This window comes from Tamandua tetradactyla, chromosome 5 (assembly GCF_023851605.1).
Source record: "Tamandua tetradactyla isolate mTamTet1 chromosome 5, mTamTet1.pri, whole genome shotgun sequence".
NCBI lineage: Eukaryota > Metazoa > Chordata > Mammalia > Pilosa > Myrmecophagidae > Tamandua > Tamandua tetradactyla.
Window position 1 is genome coordinate 101,385,323 of NC_135331.1, and position 15,779 is coordinate 101,401,101.

A 15,779-nucleotide genomic window follows, 5' to 3' on the forward strand; every position below is an offset into this window, starting at 1 on the left:
AGCGGAGCGGGGAGAAGTGCTAGCTCCGGCCGGGAGGAACCGCAGCCGGAGGAGGGGGAGGAGGAAGAAGAGAAGGAAGAGGAGGAGGAGAGGGGGCCGCGGCAGCGGCGGCGGCGGCTCGGCGCTCGGAAGCCGGGCTCATGGACGGGTGAGGCGGCCCTGTGCGCAGACAGTGCCCCAGCCGCGCGCGCGCCCCAGGCCCCGGCCCGGGCCTCGGCTCCGGGAGGAACAGGAGCCCGTCTCGGCGCGGAGGAGAGCGGGCCACCCCGCAGCTCGAGCCGGAGAGGAAGCGCCAGCCGCGCGGGCTCCGGCCGAGCCTCTGAAACCATGAACTTTCTGCTCTCTTGGGTGCATTGGAGCCTTGCCTTGCTGCTCTACCTCCACCATGCCAAGGTAAGCGGCCGTACCCGCCTGGCGCCGCCGGCTGCTGCGAGCGCCTCTCTCGGCTGGGGACGTGCATGCGAGCGCGCGCGTGGGGGATCCGTGCCCCACGCGGGTCCATGGGCACCGGGCGCGCGGCGTCCCCTTCTGTCGTCGTGCGTGTAGGGGGAGGGGGAGCGCGCACTAGGTGGGAGGGCACCAGGATAGAGTCTCGCCGCCCACGCGGGCCCTGCCCACCCACCAGAGCCACCGCACGTACGATCTGGGCCGACCAGCGGAGGGCGGGAGCCAGAGGAGGCCGAGGGGGCTGGGCTTGGGTTACCGCGGGCGGCCGAAGTTTGCTCTCGGCCGCGGGTCCCGGACCGACTAGAAGTCCGAGCAGAGGGGGCGGGAGCCGGAGCCCAGCGGGGAGGGGGTGCTCGGACCTTGGACCTGGGAGGACAGAGAGCTGGAGGGGTTGGGGGAGGGCTCAGGCAAGAGAGGGGGCTCGCTGTCACTGCCGTTTGGCCTCTTCGGCCCTTGCCGCGAGTTTGAGAAAAGTTTTGGGGTGGGTTACTGCGGGGACCCCCCTTTCCCCGCCAGGCCACCTGCGCCGCGCCACCCCCGCCCGTCCCCGCTCGCGTCCCGCTCGGTGCCCGCCCTCCCCCGCCCGGCAGGGCGCGCGCGGCGCGGAGCCGATTACATCAGCCCGGGCCTGGCCGGCCGCGTGTTCCCGGAGCTGCCGCGGCCCGAGCCGGGAGCCCGTGGGGGCGAGTGGCGCCCCTCCCCCCGCCGGTCCTCCGTGGGAAGGTGACCTCTCGAGGGAGCCCCAGCCCGGAGAACTGCTGACCCACCGCTACCCATTCCCGCTGTCCCCAGCCCCTTCTCCGCTGTTGTCCTAGGAGGAATTCCCGGACACCCCTTTCCCCGTTTCCTCTCTAGTGTGAAGAGAAGCCCCTGCCAGCCTTTATCTTTTCACCGGCTCTCCCGGGGAGCCCGCACCTAGCCCCTTTCCTCCCCCAGCGTCTGAGTAAAGATGATTACTGTCAGAAATCGGGGTACCAGGAGTCCACCCTGGTGTTTTGTCCAGACGGTACCTAAAGTCACAGAATGCTGACAGTCTGCTTCCTAAGCCCCCCTATGCCCACTTTTTGAGTGGATCGGGGCTTGAGCTTTGTGAGGGGTGGGTGAAGAGAGGATTTAAAGATGTAACCTACCCCACTTACCACTTTCTGCAAATGGTTTGAAATTTTGCTGTGACATGGGTAAGTGTGGGAAGAGCCCTCCCTGAACCAATCCCCACCTCTGGGACAGGTGAAAGTGAATCTTGTGCTTTCCACTGCCTTGGGCACAGCCCCCTCACCCCCAAAATCCTTATGGTAACCGAGAAGGAAAATAGTAGGGTGGACACCTACTCCCAGAGCCTTCCATACACACTTTGTCCTGGTGAAGTGGGCTATTGGAACAGAGACTGCAGCAGGAGCAGGTGGCTTTTTGAAACTCCAAATTTGCCCACCCTGCTTGCTTCTCACAGCCATCTAAGCGGACCCTTCTTTAGACCCTCCATCAGCCACAAAGTCCCCTTGGAGAGGGGTAGAAGAAGGGAAATGGGCAGGGGTCCCTGCTGCCACTGGGAGTTCCTCAGACCCTGGCACCAAGGCCTTGGCTCCAGGCCTCCGGGTGGTGGTGGGGGGGGGTAGGGAGGAGTGGCTGCCTGGCCACAGTGTGACCTTCAGAGGCCCCCAGAGAAGGGCACCTGGTCCCTCCCGGCCCAGAATTGCCCTTCCCAGTGCCCCCTGGCCTAGCGTCGGGGTGGGGGGGCTCTGAAGTTTTTGTTTCCTTTCCTCGTTGGGGCCCAGAAGGAGTGGAGGGCACAGGGAGAATGTCAGTAGGGGCTGTCGTGGGGATGGGTGAGGGACAGAGGTAGAGACTCCAGAGGGTCCCTGAGGGCGCTGCAGTGGGAGGCCGTCCCACTGGGAGCCTGGGAACCGTTATCTTTCCTTGAGAGGGGCTACCTTTGACCTTGGTCCTAGGGTAAGGCCATGGGATCTAGGGTGCATTGAGAGTGTAAGAGGAGAAAGATACATGGGACCTCTTTTCAGCAGCCCTGCTGCTCCGGATTGCTCCACTAGAGCAGGTGGGGTGGGGAGTTGCCGAGAACCAGAGACCCTCTAGAAGCACTGGGAGAACCCTCTGCCTGGGCTGGGCTGTAAGGTCCACAGGGCTGAGCTTGTTGACCTTCACAGCTTCTGGGGAGGGGAAGAATGGAGGGGAGGTGGTGGGAAGGATTGGGGTGGGGGTGGGGGCTCTGGCCTGGGTAAGGCAGGGAGCCCTGTAGGGGCTGGGCAATGCTAAGGCACAAAAGGCTACCAGGTGAGAGGGGCTTGGGACCCCCTCATTTTGGGAGGGAGAGGAAACCACGGAGCCAGGTAGGGGTGGGAGTTTGGTGAGGTTTTGGAAGTATGGTCAGGCTCTCGAGGGACTTGTGCAGGGGGAAACTTTGCACCTGCCCGCCAGCATTTCCTCCCAGGTTTTTACCCTCTAGGCAACCTGTGGGTGTGCTGACTATTCCTGACAACCGGAAGACTTTAGGTGGGGGAGGGTGGTTGGTGCCCTTCGGTCCTCTGCAACCCCCTCCCTCTCCAACACCAGCTCACCCTGGTATTTGTCATGTCAGCAGGAGAAGGTCACCATGTTGTTTTTCTTGCCCCCAATCCTTCCTTCCTGCCCCTGTCCAAATCTGTCCTCCCGTTTGACCTTAATACTTACCGTGGCTTTGGAGCAAGGAATCAGGGGGGCTGGGGCGATTCTGTTCTCTTGGTGCAGTAACAATGAGAGCAAGGAGAAGGAAATGTGGGACTGGGGCAGGGCGTCTGTCTGCATGGGGAAGCGTTCTGGTGCTTCCCTCCTGAGTTGTGAGCTGCCCGCTCCTCACAACCTGGTTGGTCTTTAACTTCTACGGATTCAGAAGCGGAGCAGGCCAGGGGTGGTGGGCATGCCCTGTGCCTGCTGGGAGACCCTAGCTGTGCCCTGGGCCACTCCGAAGCCTTGGAGAAGCCAGAGGCTGCTGGCGAGAAGGGAAGCAAGGAGGGAAGAGGGCCGGGTGGCTGGCTTTGTGCCCCTGCCTGATGCCAACACCTCACTCTTTGTCCTGTCCTCAGTGGTCCCAGGCTGCCCCTACAGCTGAAGGAGGAGAGACGAGACCCCATGAAGGTGAGTCCCCCTTGGCTCTTGGATGGGATCCTGTTCTTCAAGGGGAGGGTGGGGCTGGCCAGTTCCTTCCTTTTAGGCCTGGAGATGGGGGGAGGAGCTCTGGAATATAGGGATCAGGAAAGAGATGGGCATCATGAAGTTAACCCTTCCGTTTCTTGAGGATTCTCTCTCCCCTGTTCAGGCCACTGCAAGACTAGGACTAGTTGTCTTTTTCTTCTTCTCCCAATAAAATTTTATTTGGCAAGGGAGGTGTGAGCGTAGATCAGAAAGACAGTGTTTTAGGGTCCAAGATGTCTAGGGAGGAGTCCCTGGTCCTCCCTGCTCCCAGGGGAGGATGGGTGTTCCATGTCACCTCCTACTCAGCGGTGCCCCACCTGTGAGGTCTATACTAGGTGGGGGCTGTGACCTTTCCCGCGAAGCCGAAGGTACAAAGCACCCGGCCTTGAGGGACACCTCTTCCCCAGTTTGCATGCCCTGGGGGTTGGAGAAAGCCCTCCAGCCACCCGTGCGCGTGCAGTAGGTTTGGGATCTGTGAACTTCCCTCCGGGGCCAGCAGAGGGCTAGCTGTAGTTCCCGGCGCCCCGCCCCCCTGCCCAGCCCCCGAAGCAGCCTGCCTTTTGTTCCTCCCTGGTTTGGAGTGCGGGATCCTCCCTTTTCTCTTGGGGGATGCCCTGCCCACTTCCCCCCTGCAACGTGGGCTCTGAGGAGGAAAGGCCCTGGGGTCTTCTTCTAGGTGAGTTTCCCTGAGCCAGATCCAGTGTGGCTTGGGGTCTCGGCCAAGGCCAGCGTTTTCAGTCCCTGGATCCAGAGGTGATGTCCACCGGATTCTGCCTCCTTCCCTTCCTGGGAGCCCTTTCCTTGACCCAGGCTCGGCTTCCCAGCCATTCTGCAGTCCGGGCCACCGACAGGCTCCACAGGCTCCCAGCGTGCCCTCCTTCGGCCTCCCAGCCGTCCCCGTGGTCTGGGAGAGGCAAGACAAATGCTCTTTGTTTGCTGGAGAAAAGGTTGTCTCCGATAAATAAGGAAAACCACAGAAGCCTCGTGTTGGAGTGTATATGTGTCCACACCCGGTGCAACAGGAGGATGGCTTTCCCGGGAGGCAGTTGCCAGAGTGGGAAGGGTGCTGGAGAAGTTGCCCCCCTTCACCTCCTATCGGCCTTGGGGATTCCAGTGAGAAGCTTTTCAAAAGAATTCCCAATCCAAGTCTTTTTATCCTCAACTGCCAACTGCCATTGCCCCAGCCAGACCTTTCTGCCGTCCCCTCTGGGGCCCCCTGGACCACCTCTGTCCCCAGCCATGATGAAATGTCAGCCCCGGTATTCTTGATCAGTCCTCTTCTTCCATGTAGACTTGGATTAAGAAAATGACTTTATCAGAGCCCTGTATCATTTTTTCTTTTCCTTGATTCTTTAACCCTTTGGGGATAGTGAAGGATTCTGCGCCCATTGTCTGGATAGAGGAAGTAGAGGTCTCAGGCTGGCCGGAGCCTGGCTTGGGTTCTCATACGGTTCTCCTTTCTGTTCTCACACTTGTAGCCTTCTCCTCACCTTATCTCCAACCACATTTATCCGACTGTATACACACTGCTGGGTCTCACCTTCCTTCACCTTCATGGAAAACACACCATGGAGGGAGGAACAGTGGGGAAGCTCTGGGAGAGGGGTGGGGTGGGGGGTGGTCTACCAGGTGTGCACTTAGCTATCTTGGTGTAGTGCCAAACCTGTGTTACCTGGGCGGAAAAACAGGCACTCATTCTTGGGACTGGGAAATGGAAGGCAAATCTCCCCATTCTAGCTTTCAGCTGTGCATCTTTAGAGACCAGTCTAACTCCTATATGGAACTGCAGAGTGTGAGACCCAGAGAGGGGAGGGACTGGCCCAAGGTCACACCAAGCCATGGACAGAGCCCAGCCTCCACCCTTTCGGCTGGGTGCTGTTTCTTCCCTCTGGTGTGGAGGAAACTCTTTTCAGGGACAGAATTGCTCTGGGGTAGGGGTGGGGGCGTGTATGGGGAGGGGCAGGCAGGGCCACAGTTTGAAGTAGTCATTCCTGAGTACTGCATTTATTTATTCTCAAGAGCCCCGCCTCTGTGGCCCAGAATTACCCCTTCATGCTCCAATGCACCTCAGGCTCCGCGCGGCCAGCCTGGGAAGCTGTCTTTACCCTGGTCTCTCTCCAGATCAGCTTCTAGAAATGCTTGGTGGCTGCGGTGGCAGCACCGTTTTTTCCATGATGCAAGCAGTTTGTCCTCTTGGGTGGGGTTATGTTGGCTGGCAGGGCCCTGCACGGCATGCCTGCCCACTTCCACCTGCTGACTCCAGGTGGGCCCAGCCCCTGTCCTGCTGCCTACCACCTTCTCAAACCAGGTCTGGCAGGTGTCAAGGTGTTCTCTGAAGCTTCCCCTCTGTTTTCGCATGACCTGGGCCTGGGAAGGCTTTGATGGCAGTGATTGTAACTCTACTACTTATTAGCAGTTCCTTCCCCTCTCTGAGCCAAGGGGCTCCTAAGAGTACCTTATAGTATAACTCGTGGGGAGAATTGTGTGAGATGATGCAAATGGAATACTGTATAGAGTACCTGGCATATAAGTGCTCAATAAATGGATGTTGGTATGATTACTACTATAGCAGTGGTTGTGGGGAGAGTTTAGGAAAATGAGGACTAGGCCGGCCAAACTGGCTGCTCTCCCATTCAGGGGAAATCACATATAGCAAGGGGCAGTGTTCTTAAAACCTCCCCACCCCAAACAGGTATACCCATGCTCGCATTCTCCTCTGGCATCACGGTTGAACCAGGAACTGGCTTGGCTGTCACAGTGAGGCAGGATCATCCAACATGGCAAGCCGTTTCCCTCAGAACCTGACAGTACTGTGTGTGATTTTGGGATTACAAACAGGCCTTCACCAGTGTTAATGGTGGAAAGCATAGGCAAGGACTTCAACCACAGCAGGAGGGACTTCAGTTAGGGTTTGGGCAGGACTTACCTGGCATGGACCCTCTCTGAGGACTGGACTGGCCGTCATTGTGTGACTCCTGGGCTCATGTGTCCCCCCCATCCCCCGGCAGTGGTGAAGTTCATGGAGGTCTACCGGCGCAGCTTCTGCCGTCCGATTGAGACCCTGGTGGACATCTTCCAGGAGTACCCCGATGAGATCGAGTACATCTTCAAGCCGTCCTGTGTCCCCCTGTTGCGGTGCGGGGGCTGCTGCAATGACGAGGGCCTGGAGTGCGTGCCCACCGAGGAGTTCAACATTACGATGCAGGTGGGCGCCAGCGGGGGAGAAGGCCGGGGTGGGCCCAGAGATGGGGTGGGCGTCTGGCTTTGGTCCTTTCTGGGGAAGCTTTTCTGAGGAGGACCAGGGCTTGCCTTGCCTTGCTCCTGGCATGAGGAGGACCAGGATGAGATGTGGCAGAGGCTCTTGCCCTCTCTGAAGGAGAAGCCTGCATTTCCCAGTCCACGTCCCAGCAGCCCTGACCTCCTGAACCTTTGCTCCCTGGGCTCAGGAGGGGGTGAACACCTGTGACAGAAACCCCTCTCTTGGAGAGAAGCCCGAGATCCTTCTCTCCTTGAGGGCTCTGGTCAGGACCCCGGATAAGCCCTCAAGAGTTTTCAAAGCTCACCTTTTGGTGCTGCCTGGTGGTGGGGCCTGTCTCAGCGCGGAGGGAGGAGGAGGGAGCTCTGAGGCACTGGGGATGGGCTGGTTTTCAGGTAGCTTCTAGGGGTCAGGGTGGGGTCTAGCAGGGGTGAAAGGAGGGGAAGGGAAGGGGAATGGTGAGAACCTAGGACTCGAATTCCCAGCCTGGCCAACCCTTGTAGCTGCCTCAGCCCTCAAGATGATCAGGGGTCCCTGAGGTCAGCAGGGTTGGGGGAAGTGGGGTGGGCCTGAGGCTCTTTCTCTCTAGAGCCTCTTGCCCCCCTGCCTCCACCACCCACCCCTGCTCTGTGAACCCCTGGGTGCTGAGGGGCAGGAGCCCGAGGGGGTGTCTCATCTGGGTATGGCTGGCTGGGTCACTGACTTCTGTGATCTGCTTCCTCCCCCCCAGATTATGCGGATCAAACCACACCAAGGCCAGCACATCGGAGAGATGAGCTTCCTACAGCACCACAAATGTGAATGCAGGTGAGGATGGAGTCTCACATTCATTTGTTTGGCCAATAGCTATAGGCTGCCTGCTCTGTACCAGGGTTAAGAATAATGGTTGACTTAGCCCATTTTCACCTCCCAGCTGTGTCCCTTGGGCAGTTTACTTCAGTGTGCCTCAGTTTTCACATCTGTAAAATGGACGCAATAGTAGTCTATACCTCAAAGCACTGTTATAAGGATTAATTGATTTATTTCACGTAAAGGGCTTGAAGTAGTGCGGATACATTATCAATGCTACATTACATTTTTACTGTTGTTATTATGACCACATTGAGCTTATCATTGCCTTCTTAACTCCTCTGTTTTCTTCTTTCCTCTTCCCCCATCTGCAGACCAAAGAAAGATAAAGCAAAGCAGGAAAAGTAAGTGGCCATGACTTTAGCACTTCTCCCTCTCTGTGGTCTGTTGCCTTGGTTTGGGGACCTTGGCTTCCTCTGCTGGGCGGGGCGGGGGGGGTGATCGAATGACCTCACTGGGTCAGGGAGTTGGTGTCGTGGGGACTTGTGGTGGCAGCAGTGAGATGGTTGGAACAAACTCCAGGAATATGGCTCTCGAATTAGCAAGAAAACCGAGCCTGGAGACTGGAACTTCCTTTGGAAGAGACGATGTCCTCCAGGTCTCAAGGTCGTTCTTGGCCAAGACTTCTTGTTTTGGCATGGTGGTGGGGCAGTGTGGGCTCCGGCTCCCTGGCCTGCTCTCAGGACACCCACAGCAGGGAGAGGGAGTGGGTGGCAGAGAGGCCAGTTTTTGCATGTCACAGGAAACGGCCTCTGGTGGTGGCTACCTTGGTATTGCTCTTGGGTGTGGGGACACTGGGGTGTTTCCTGGATACATGCCCTCCTATGGAAGTGGGGCAGGAGACACTCGGCCCTCCTGGCCAGGGAGAAAGAATTGAATCCTGATAATTTTCTGCAGCTTCCAATTGCTCAGTGACTGAAAGTTGAGTAGGAATGGGTCAGGGGACAGGTCTAGGTGTGGGTGGTGAGTCTTCACAATGGGGTGAGCAGCCAGCACTGGGGATGAGCTTGCAGGGAAACAGAGACTGAGAGAGAGCACCTCCATTCTTCCCTCCACCCCCTCCTCCCCTGCCACTCTGTCTACCCCTAGCATTCTGGGGACATTGAGGTCCCCTGGGCCTCCACCCCTTTCCCCTTTCCCAAGTCCCCAGCTTCCCAGACCAGAGATGTAGGAGAGTTGGCTCAGGAAGAGCGAGCAAGTGTGTGTGTGTGTGTGTGTGTGTGTGTTTGAAGACGCCCTCTGCCTTCCGGTGCTTTCTCCAGAGGGGAGAACAGATGTGTCCCTCTCCTTGGTCCCTTCTTGCCTCCACTCCTTATTTCCCCCCTGTTGGCTGACATCCTAAGATGCATTCTCCTCTTGGGTCCAGCAGCTGTGGAGGGCATTGGTTCCCTTGAGGGGGGACGGGCTACAGCCTGTTGCTGAGCCTGCTCTCCAGGTGCCTGCGATGCCCGCAGGGAGGGTGGGGGGCTCGCCTGGGCTTGGAAGAGAGTCTGATGAGCTGGTGTAGAGGCTTTGACAGGCCAGGGAAAGGCCTGCTTCCCTGCCAGGTGACACCCCGGCCCCTCCTCCCCCCGCCTGCCCCACTCCCACCCCACTCTGCTGCCTGCCCGGGGCTCTGAGGACACCCAACCCTGCCCCTCCTGCCCGGGATATGACTGGGCAGTCTGGTGCCCTTCATGTGCCATCCTGTGTTTTGTGCCTGCACCCAAAGTAGCTGCTCCCCCACACTGATTCCTAGGGCCTTGCCCCCAGAGGGACCTCCCTGCTATTGCACTTGGAGCCAGAGGTGTCTGAAGCATAGTGCCCCCTCCCCTAAGTCAGTTCTCTGGTTTTCTCCCCAGACTCTGGCCTTCCAGCTCAGATTTGCACAGGATTGCTGGGGAAAGAGTCTGCCTTTGGGATTTTGCCCCCTATGGGAACCCAGGACTGCCATAAACGTGGGAGCCTTTAGGTCCTTGCCTCCCCGCCAGGTCTCTGCTCCCTACCTACAGCCTTGCCAGGGGCTGAGTGTGCCACATCAGGGTGGCCAAAGCGAGGAAAGAAGATAGTGCCTGCTGCCCAAGGGCGTGGTGGCGTGCCCGTGTGCCATGCTGTCCTGGAGGCCCCTGCCCGTTCCGCACCTCTCCCCAGGAAGTGGGTCCTGTAGGACTTTGTTTTGGTTTTCCTACCCTGTCCTCCTCCCTGCTTCTTCTCCTCTCCCCGTCCCCCTCGCTCTCTCTCTGTCTGTCTCTGTTTTTTTATTTTCCAGAAAATCAGTTCGAGGAAAGGGAAAGGGGCAAAAACGAAAGCGCAAGAAATCCCGGTATAAATCCTGGAGCGTGTACGTTGGTGCCCGCTGCTGTCTAATGCCCTGGTGCCTCCCTGGCTCCCAATCAAAGCTCTGCCTGCAGTACCCTGTGACGCTCCCCCCCTCCCTCGCCGTCATGCCCCCCTCCCGGCCCCAGGGTCTCTCTCTCACTCCACTAATTGGCACCGATGGGTAGATCTGGTGGTGGTGTTGCCGGTCCAGGGTTGGGGTGGGGGGTGGGGGGGAGAGCGGGCCTGGAGGACTCCGGGAGGGAGCGCTGGCTTGGCTGGGCACCGACTTTCTCTCACCCACTGGGCACTGGTGGCGGGCCCACGTTGGCATGGATGCCGGGTGCTGGTGCCCACCCGCCCAACTGTTTTCCGCAGCTCTCGGCTTCTCCACTTGTCTGGAAGCTGAGTGGGGTGGGGAGGGCAGATGTGGTGTGAGGAAGGGGTGCAAATGAGCATTGGCTGAAGGTGGACCCTTCAGACACCATGAATGGGTTCAGACACCATGACGACACCCCTTCCTCATTTGTGGAGGTCCCTCGGCTCCTCCTCGCACAGAACCCTCCCTGTGACTTGGAGACTGTGGTGGGGCCCAGCCTGTGACACTGCCTCCAGGCTGACCTCTAGCATACCCTGCTTCAGCACCCCTCTCATGGAGGGACCTGGGCAGGAGCCCTCATAGAGGGAGAAGGTAGCATGGCCCCTGGTGATCTCAGGAGGCCCTGGCTGTCATCCCCAGCAGGTGAAGAGTCAAAGTGTGCCCTTTGGGGGCTGTCAGCAGTTGGGGCTTTGTGGCCCAAGACTTGCTCTAGTCTCCATGGGACACAGCACCGCCCCTTATGGCAGCCCTTTCCCTGCACTCTCTGCCCATCTGTGCCCGCCTCTTTCTGCGGGCAAACCTTCTAGCCAGTGCTGCCTCTTTCCGCCGCTCTCTCTGTCTTTGCTGTAGCATTCGGATCCTTCTAGGGCATGGAAGGGCGTGGGGGGTCAATGAGCTGGGCGGGGGTACAGCTGGGACATGTTAGGGGGTGTCGCATGTTTTTTTTTCTCTCTCTCTCTGCTGACGCTCTAGCTTAGATGTCTTTCCTTTTGCCTTTTTGCAGTCCCTGTGGGCCTTGCTCAGAGCGGAGAAAGCATTTGTTTGTACAAGATCCGCAGACGTGTAAATGTTCCTGCAAAAACACAGACTCACGTTGCAAGGCGAGGCAGCTTGAGTTAAACGAACGTACTTGCAGGTTGGTTCCCAGAGGGCGAGCGAGTCAGAGAAGGGCCTCACGCAGAGATGGGGAGAGAGAGAGAGTGAGAGAGAGAGAGAGAGAGAGAGAGAGAGAGAGCCCTTGAGAAGGGCCAGCCGCTTGCTTGGCTTCTAGCTGCCTGCCTGGTGACTGCTACCTTCTTTTGCTCGCAAGGCCCCTGTGGTGAGCAGCGGGCTTTGGGTCTGGCCTGGTGGTGCCTGCTCAGAGGTTGCCCTGGCTGCCTGAACGGGTAGACTAGCGTGGCTTAAAGTGGTGGTGTGTTGTGTCCCGTGGTCCTGCTCATGGTGGCCTTTTTGGTCCTGATGTCATCACTTTTCCACTACTAACTCTGAGGCCCTTCCAGGAGTGTGGATCACAAGCCTTCACAAAGCACCCCATTTTCCCGGGGGCCCCGCCACAGCCCTCTGCAGCCTGCATGGGGACGGGGCTGGAGTTTCCTACTCATGCTGGGCAGGGCGCTGGCTGGTGGCTTATGGCTGGGCAGTCCTTCCTGCACGTAGTAGGAGGTTTAGCATCTGGAAACACCAGATGCCATTTGTCCTTCCCCAGTCACAGTGACAACCCTGAAGAGCCCCACACATTTCCAAATGCACCCAGGAGCAGCACATCCACCAGCCTAATATTAGCTTGTGAATTCCTCACGGCCAGGCCTGGCTGATTCACCTTTGTGCCCAATATGTTTTTGTCTCTTGGGCACGGTGGGGGCCAAGGAAGTTGTCAAATCCATGAATGATTGTGTCCAGGGGGATGCTTGGGGCAGGGGCACATGGCCATGCAAAGGGGCTGGCAAGTTTACGATGCCTTGGCTGGTGTTCTCTCTACCTCTCTGCCTGTGCTTAGGTGACGGGGCACCCCCGGCCTGGGGTCAGCGGCACCCAGGGAGGAAGGGCCAGGGGTACCCCCAGCTGGTCCAGATGCCCCATTTAAAATGACCTTGGACTGTGGCTGCCCACCCCTACCCCAGCCAGTATTCTGTGGCTTGCGAGTGCTCTGGGGACACTGGGGACGTGGCCCCGGGGTTTGGCGTGGGGTGCTGTCTGTCTCGGTGCGAGATGGAGACAGGAGGTGTGTAGCAGCACTGCGGGCAGGGGTTCTCTGCATAACTCCGGGGCTGGAGCCAGGGTCTCTCCACCTCTAGGGGCCTCAGGAACGATAAGGCTCGTGATATTTGGGGGCTTCTGCTGTGACTTTTCAGAGCGACTCTCTGGGATGAGGGATGTCTGCAGTGACCTGAGAGCTCCCCTTCACCTCCACAGACTCCTCCCAGCCCCTGCTTGCCTGTACCTGGGAATTTCAGTTCCTCAAATTGGAGACTTGGGGTCTCCATTCCCAGATTCTCCTAAAGGTCGGGGCTCTAAAAGACAGCCAGCCCAGGGGCAAAGGCACGATGAGAAAGTTCTTAGAGGCCCCCTGTGCTCTGACGGGAGGACCCAGTGACAGACCTGCCTCTCTCCTCACCCTGAATTAAACAGTGTTTTACAAAGGAAAGGCAGCCTGGCACCCTGGGACCTACTGCTGCCAGCTAGTGGCCGAGGCAAGGGGAGGACCTGGGGCAGGGAGATGCGCTCCTCACCTCCCAGGAGCCCTGGGCCCCTGTGGCTGCGGCCCCTGCGTTGGGAGCCATTGCCTGTTCACCCCTCACATCCCCAAGGCAGCTCCTCCCCTGCAGCTGGCTTCTCCAGCTAGGCCTCCACATGGGGCCCTTTTGTTCGCTTGGGATGCTGTCTCCACCATCCTTCCCCAAACTACTCCCAGAGAGCCTGGGCTGAGAACTCTCCGGCAGGGAGACTTTCCTGGTGAACACCAGCTCTGACCACCCATCTGCTCTTAAACGTCGAGTAGGGACTGTTCTTTGGTATTTGTTGATTTGTTACTTCGTTAAACGTTAAACGTTCCCTCGTTCTTGTCTTGTCTCACCTAGAGTGAGTGCTCCAGAGGGCAGAGCAGGAGCCCTCTAAGGATAGCTCCTGCTCGGAGTTGGGGCTCCCTGAGGGTGCACCCTCCCTGTCCCCTCTCTGCTCCCCTGGTGCCAGAGGGCTGCACACACCCAGGGCTGCCAGGAATGGGGCCGGGGGCGGGGCTGGGGCCGGGGGGAAGCCGCCTGCCTCACGGGGTCTCCACACCTGGCCCTAACCCCCAGGCTCTGTTTCCCACCCCCTGCAGATGTGACAAGCCAAGGCGGTGAGCCGGGCTGGAGGAGGGAGCTTCCCTCAGGGTTTCGGGAACCAGACCTCTCCCCTGGAAAGATTGATACAGAACACCCCAGAAACCACGCAGCTGCCCCCGCACCATCGACAAAACAATCCTTAATCCAGAAACCTGAAATGAAGGAAGAGGAGCCTCTGCGCAGAGCACTTTGGGTCCGGAGGGAGAGACTCCGGCAGAAGCATTCCCGGGCCGGTGACCAAGCACGGTCCCTCTTGGAATTGGATCGCCATTGTATTTTTCTTGCTGCTAAATCACCGAGCCCGGAAGATTAGCGTTTTATTTCTGGGATTCTTGCAGACACACCCACACGCATACATACGTTTATATATATATGCATATATATATAAATATATATATATTTTATATATATATATGAAGTATATATATTCTTTTTTTAAATTAACATTGCTAACGTTATTGGTGTCTTCACTGGATGTATTTGACTGCTGTGGACTTGCATTGGGAGGAGAGTGACCCACCCAGATCCCGACAGGGAGGAGAAAAGGAGGGGAGACTGGCACGATCCTTTATGCCTTTTAGGGAGGCCAGGACTCCCTTCCCTGTCTGGAAACGTGCATGGCCAGGGCACGGGCGCAAATTTGGCCCTCTTCTGGGAACACTGACAAACCCAGCCTTGGCCCCGAGCCACTACCCCAAGTCAGGTAGACAGAAAGACAGACCATAGGTACGGGGACAAGGAGGCTGGCTTCTGAGCAGGCGTTTGGGGAGCCTCGGGACGTTGCTGTGCTTTGGGGGTCCCCTCTCTACCCTGTACGGACATCCTGCCCCCAGGAGCACTGCCTGGAAGATTCCGGAGCCTGGGCAGCCTTCGCCTCCTCTCACCTGCATCGACAAGGCCCAGGAGGCTATGACAGATGTCCTGGAGAAGAGAAGAAAGACATTGGCGGGATGAGAGGGCTGCCTGGTGGCAGACCCTTCCCTCGGGAATGGGGGGGGCCTCCTGCTTCGGCCCTCTCCCTGCTCCCCATCCCGGGTGCAGCCTGGAAGGGCCTGATGTCCTCAGACCATTAAAACCACTAGTTGCGTTCCCCCCCAGGAGGCCTGGCTGTGTGTGTGAGTGGCTAACCCCGGTCCCCAACCCTTCCCTTCCCGCCCTAGAGAGACAGGGCAGGACCCACGTGCCTGCCACGGAGGCAGAGAAAAGAGAAAGTGTTTTATATACGGTACCTATTTAATATTCCTTTTTAATTAGAAATTAAAACAGTTAATTTAATTAAAGTGTAGGGTTTTTTCAGTATTCTTGGTTAATATTTAATTTCAACTATTTATGAGATGTATCTCTTGCTCTCTCGTTCTCTCTTATTTGTACCGTTTTTTTGTGTAGAAAATTCATATTTCTAATCTCTCGCTCCCTGATCGGCGACAGTCACTAGCATGTCCTGAAAACAATATTTAATTTTGCTAACACTCAGTTCTGCCCTCCCCAGTCTCCCCAGCGCCCCTCCACACATTCCTTTGAAATAAGGTTTCAAAATACATCTACATACTATATATATATATATTTGGCTACTTGTGTTTGTATATATATATATATACATATATATATGTTTATGTATATATGTGATTCTGATAAAATAGACATGGCTCTTCTGTTTTTTATATGTAAAAACAAAACAAGAAAAAATAGAGAATTCTACATACTAAATCTCTCTCCTTTTTTAATTTTAATATTTGTTATCATTTATTTATTGGTGCTACTGTTTGTCCGTAATAATTGTGGGGGGAAAAAAAAGATATTAACATCACGTCTTTGTCTCTAGTGCAGTTTTTTTGAATATTCCGTAGTACATATTTATTTTTAAACAACAACCAGAAATACAGATATATCGTAAAAAAGCATTTTGTATTAAAGAATTTAATTCTGATCTCGAAGCTCCTCCTTTTTCTCCTTCTCCATTGAGTTCTTGTTCCAGCCTTCCTCCTACCCCCTTGCCCTCCTCCCCTGGGGAACATGGCACTTGTCTTTAAACCAGAAAAGGGAGAGGTCCCAGGGTGCAGGATATGTGATGGACACCCCTCCCCCCTCATTGTGCTTGGGGACCAGTCATTTCTGACTGGGCTGAGCCAGTAGGGACATGTCCACCCCCTGCTTTGATATAGAAGGGTGGCTTGGAAATGGGTGATGAGAGGCACAGTTTCTTAGAAAGGAGCCGAGGGTCTTTGTGGCGGGTAGAGCTACCTTCAGGAGCTGCATGATCCAGGCTCCCATCCCTTGGCCAAGAAGGGAGCTGCCGATGTGTCTGAGCTTGATGCCCAGGGGACAG

At 57.0% G+C, this 15,779-nt stretch overlaps 1 protein-coding gene across 3 annotated transcripts; it reads left to right on the plus strand.

Moving 5' to 3' along the window:
- The first annotated feature begins 213 nt into the window (after window positions 1–213).
- On the plus strand, window positions 214–15,380 carry VEGFA (vascular endothelial growth factor A). 3 transcript variants are annotated; one of them, XM_077161909.1, is made up of 8 exons: window positions 214–393; window positions 3,522–3,573; window positions 6,639–6,835; window positions 7,617–7,693; window positions 8,050–8,079; window positions 9,984–10,055; window positions 11,134–11,265; window positions 13,450–15,380. In XM_077161909.1, the coding sequence occupies exons 1-8, from the start codon at window positions 328–330 to the stop codon at window positions 13,469–13,471; spliced, it is 648 nt and encodes a 215-aa protein (XP_077018024.1). In that variant the 5' UTR covers window positions 214–327; the 3' UTR covers window positions 13,472–15,380. The 3 variants fall into 3 exon arrangements, with proteins under 3 accessions (XP_077018024.1, XP_077018025.1, XP_077018026.1); XM_077161910.1 differs by having other exon boundaries at window positions 9,984–10,037; XM_077161911.1 differs by lacking the exons at window positions 9,984–10,055; window positions 11,134–11,265.
- Window positions 15,381–15,779: the final 399 nt, after the last annotated feature.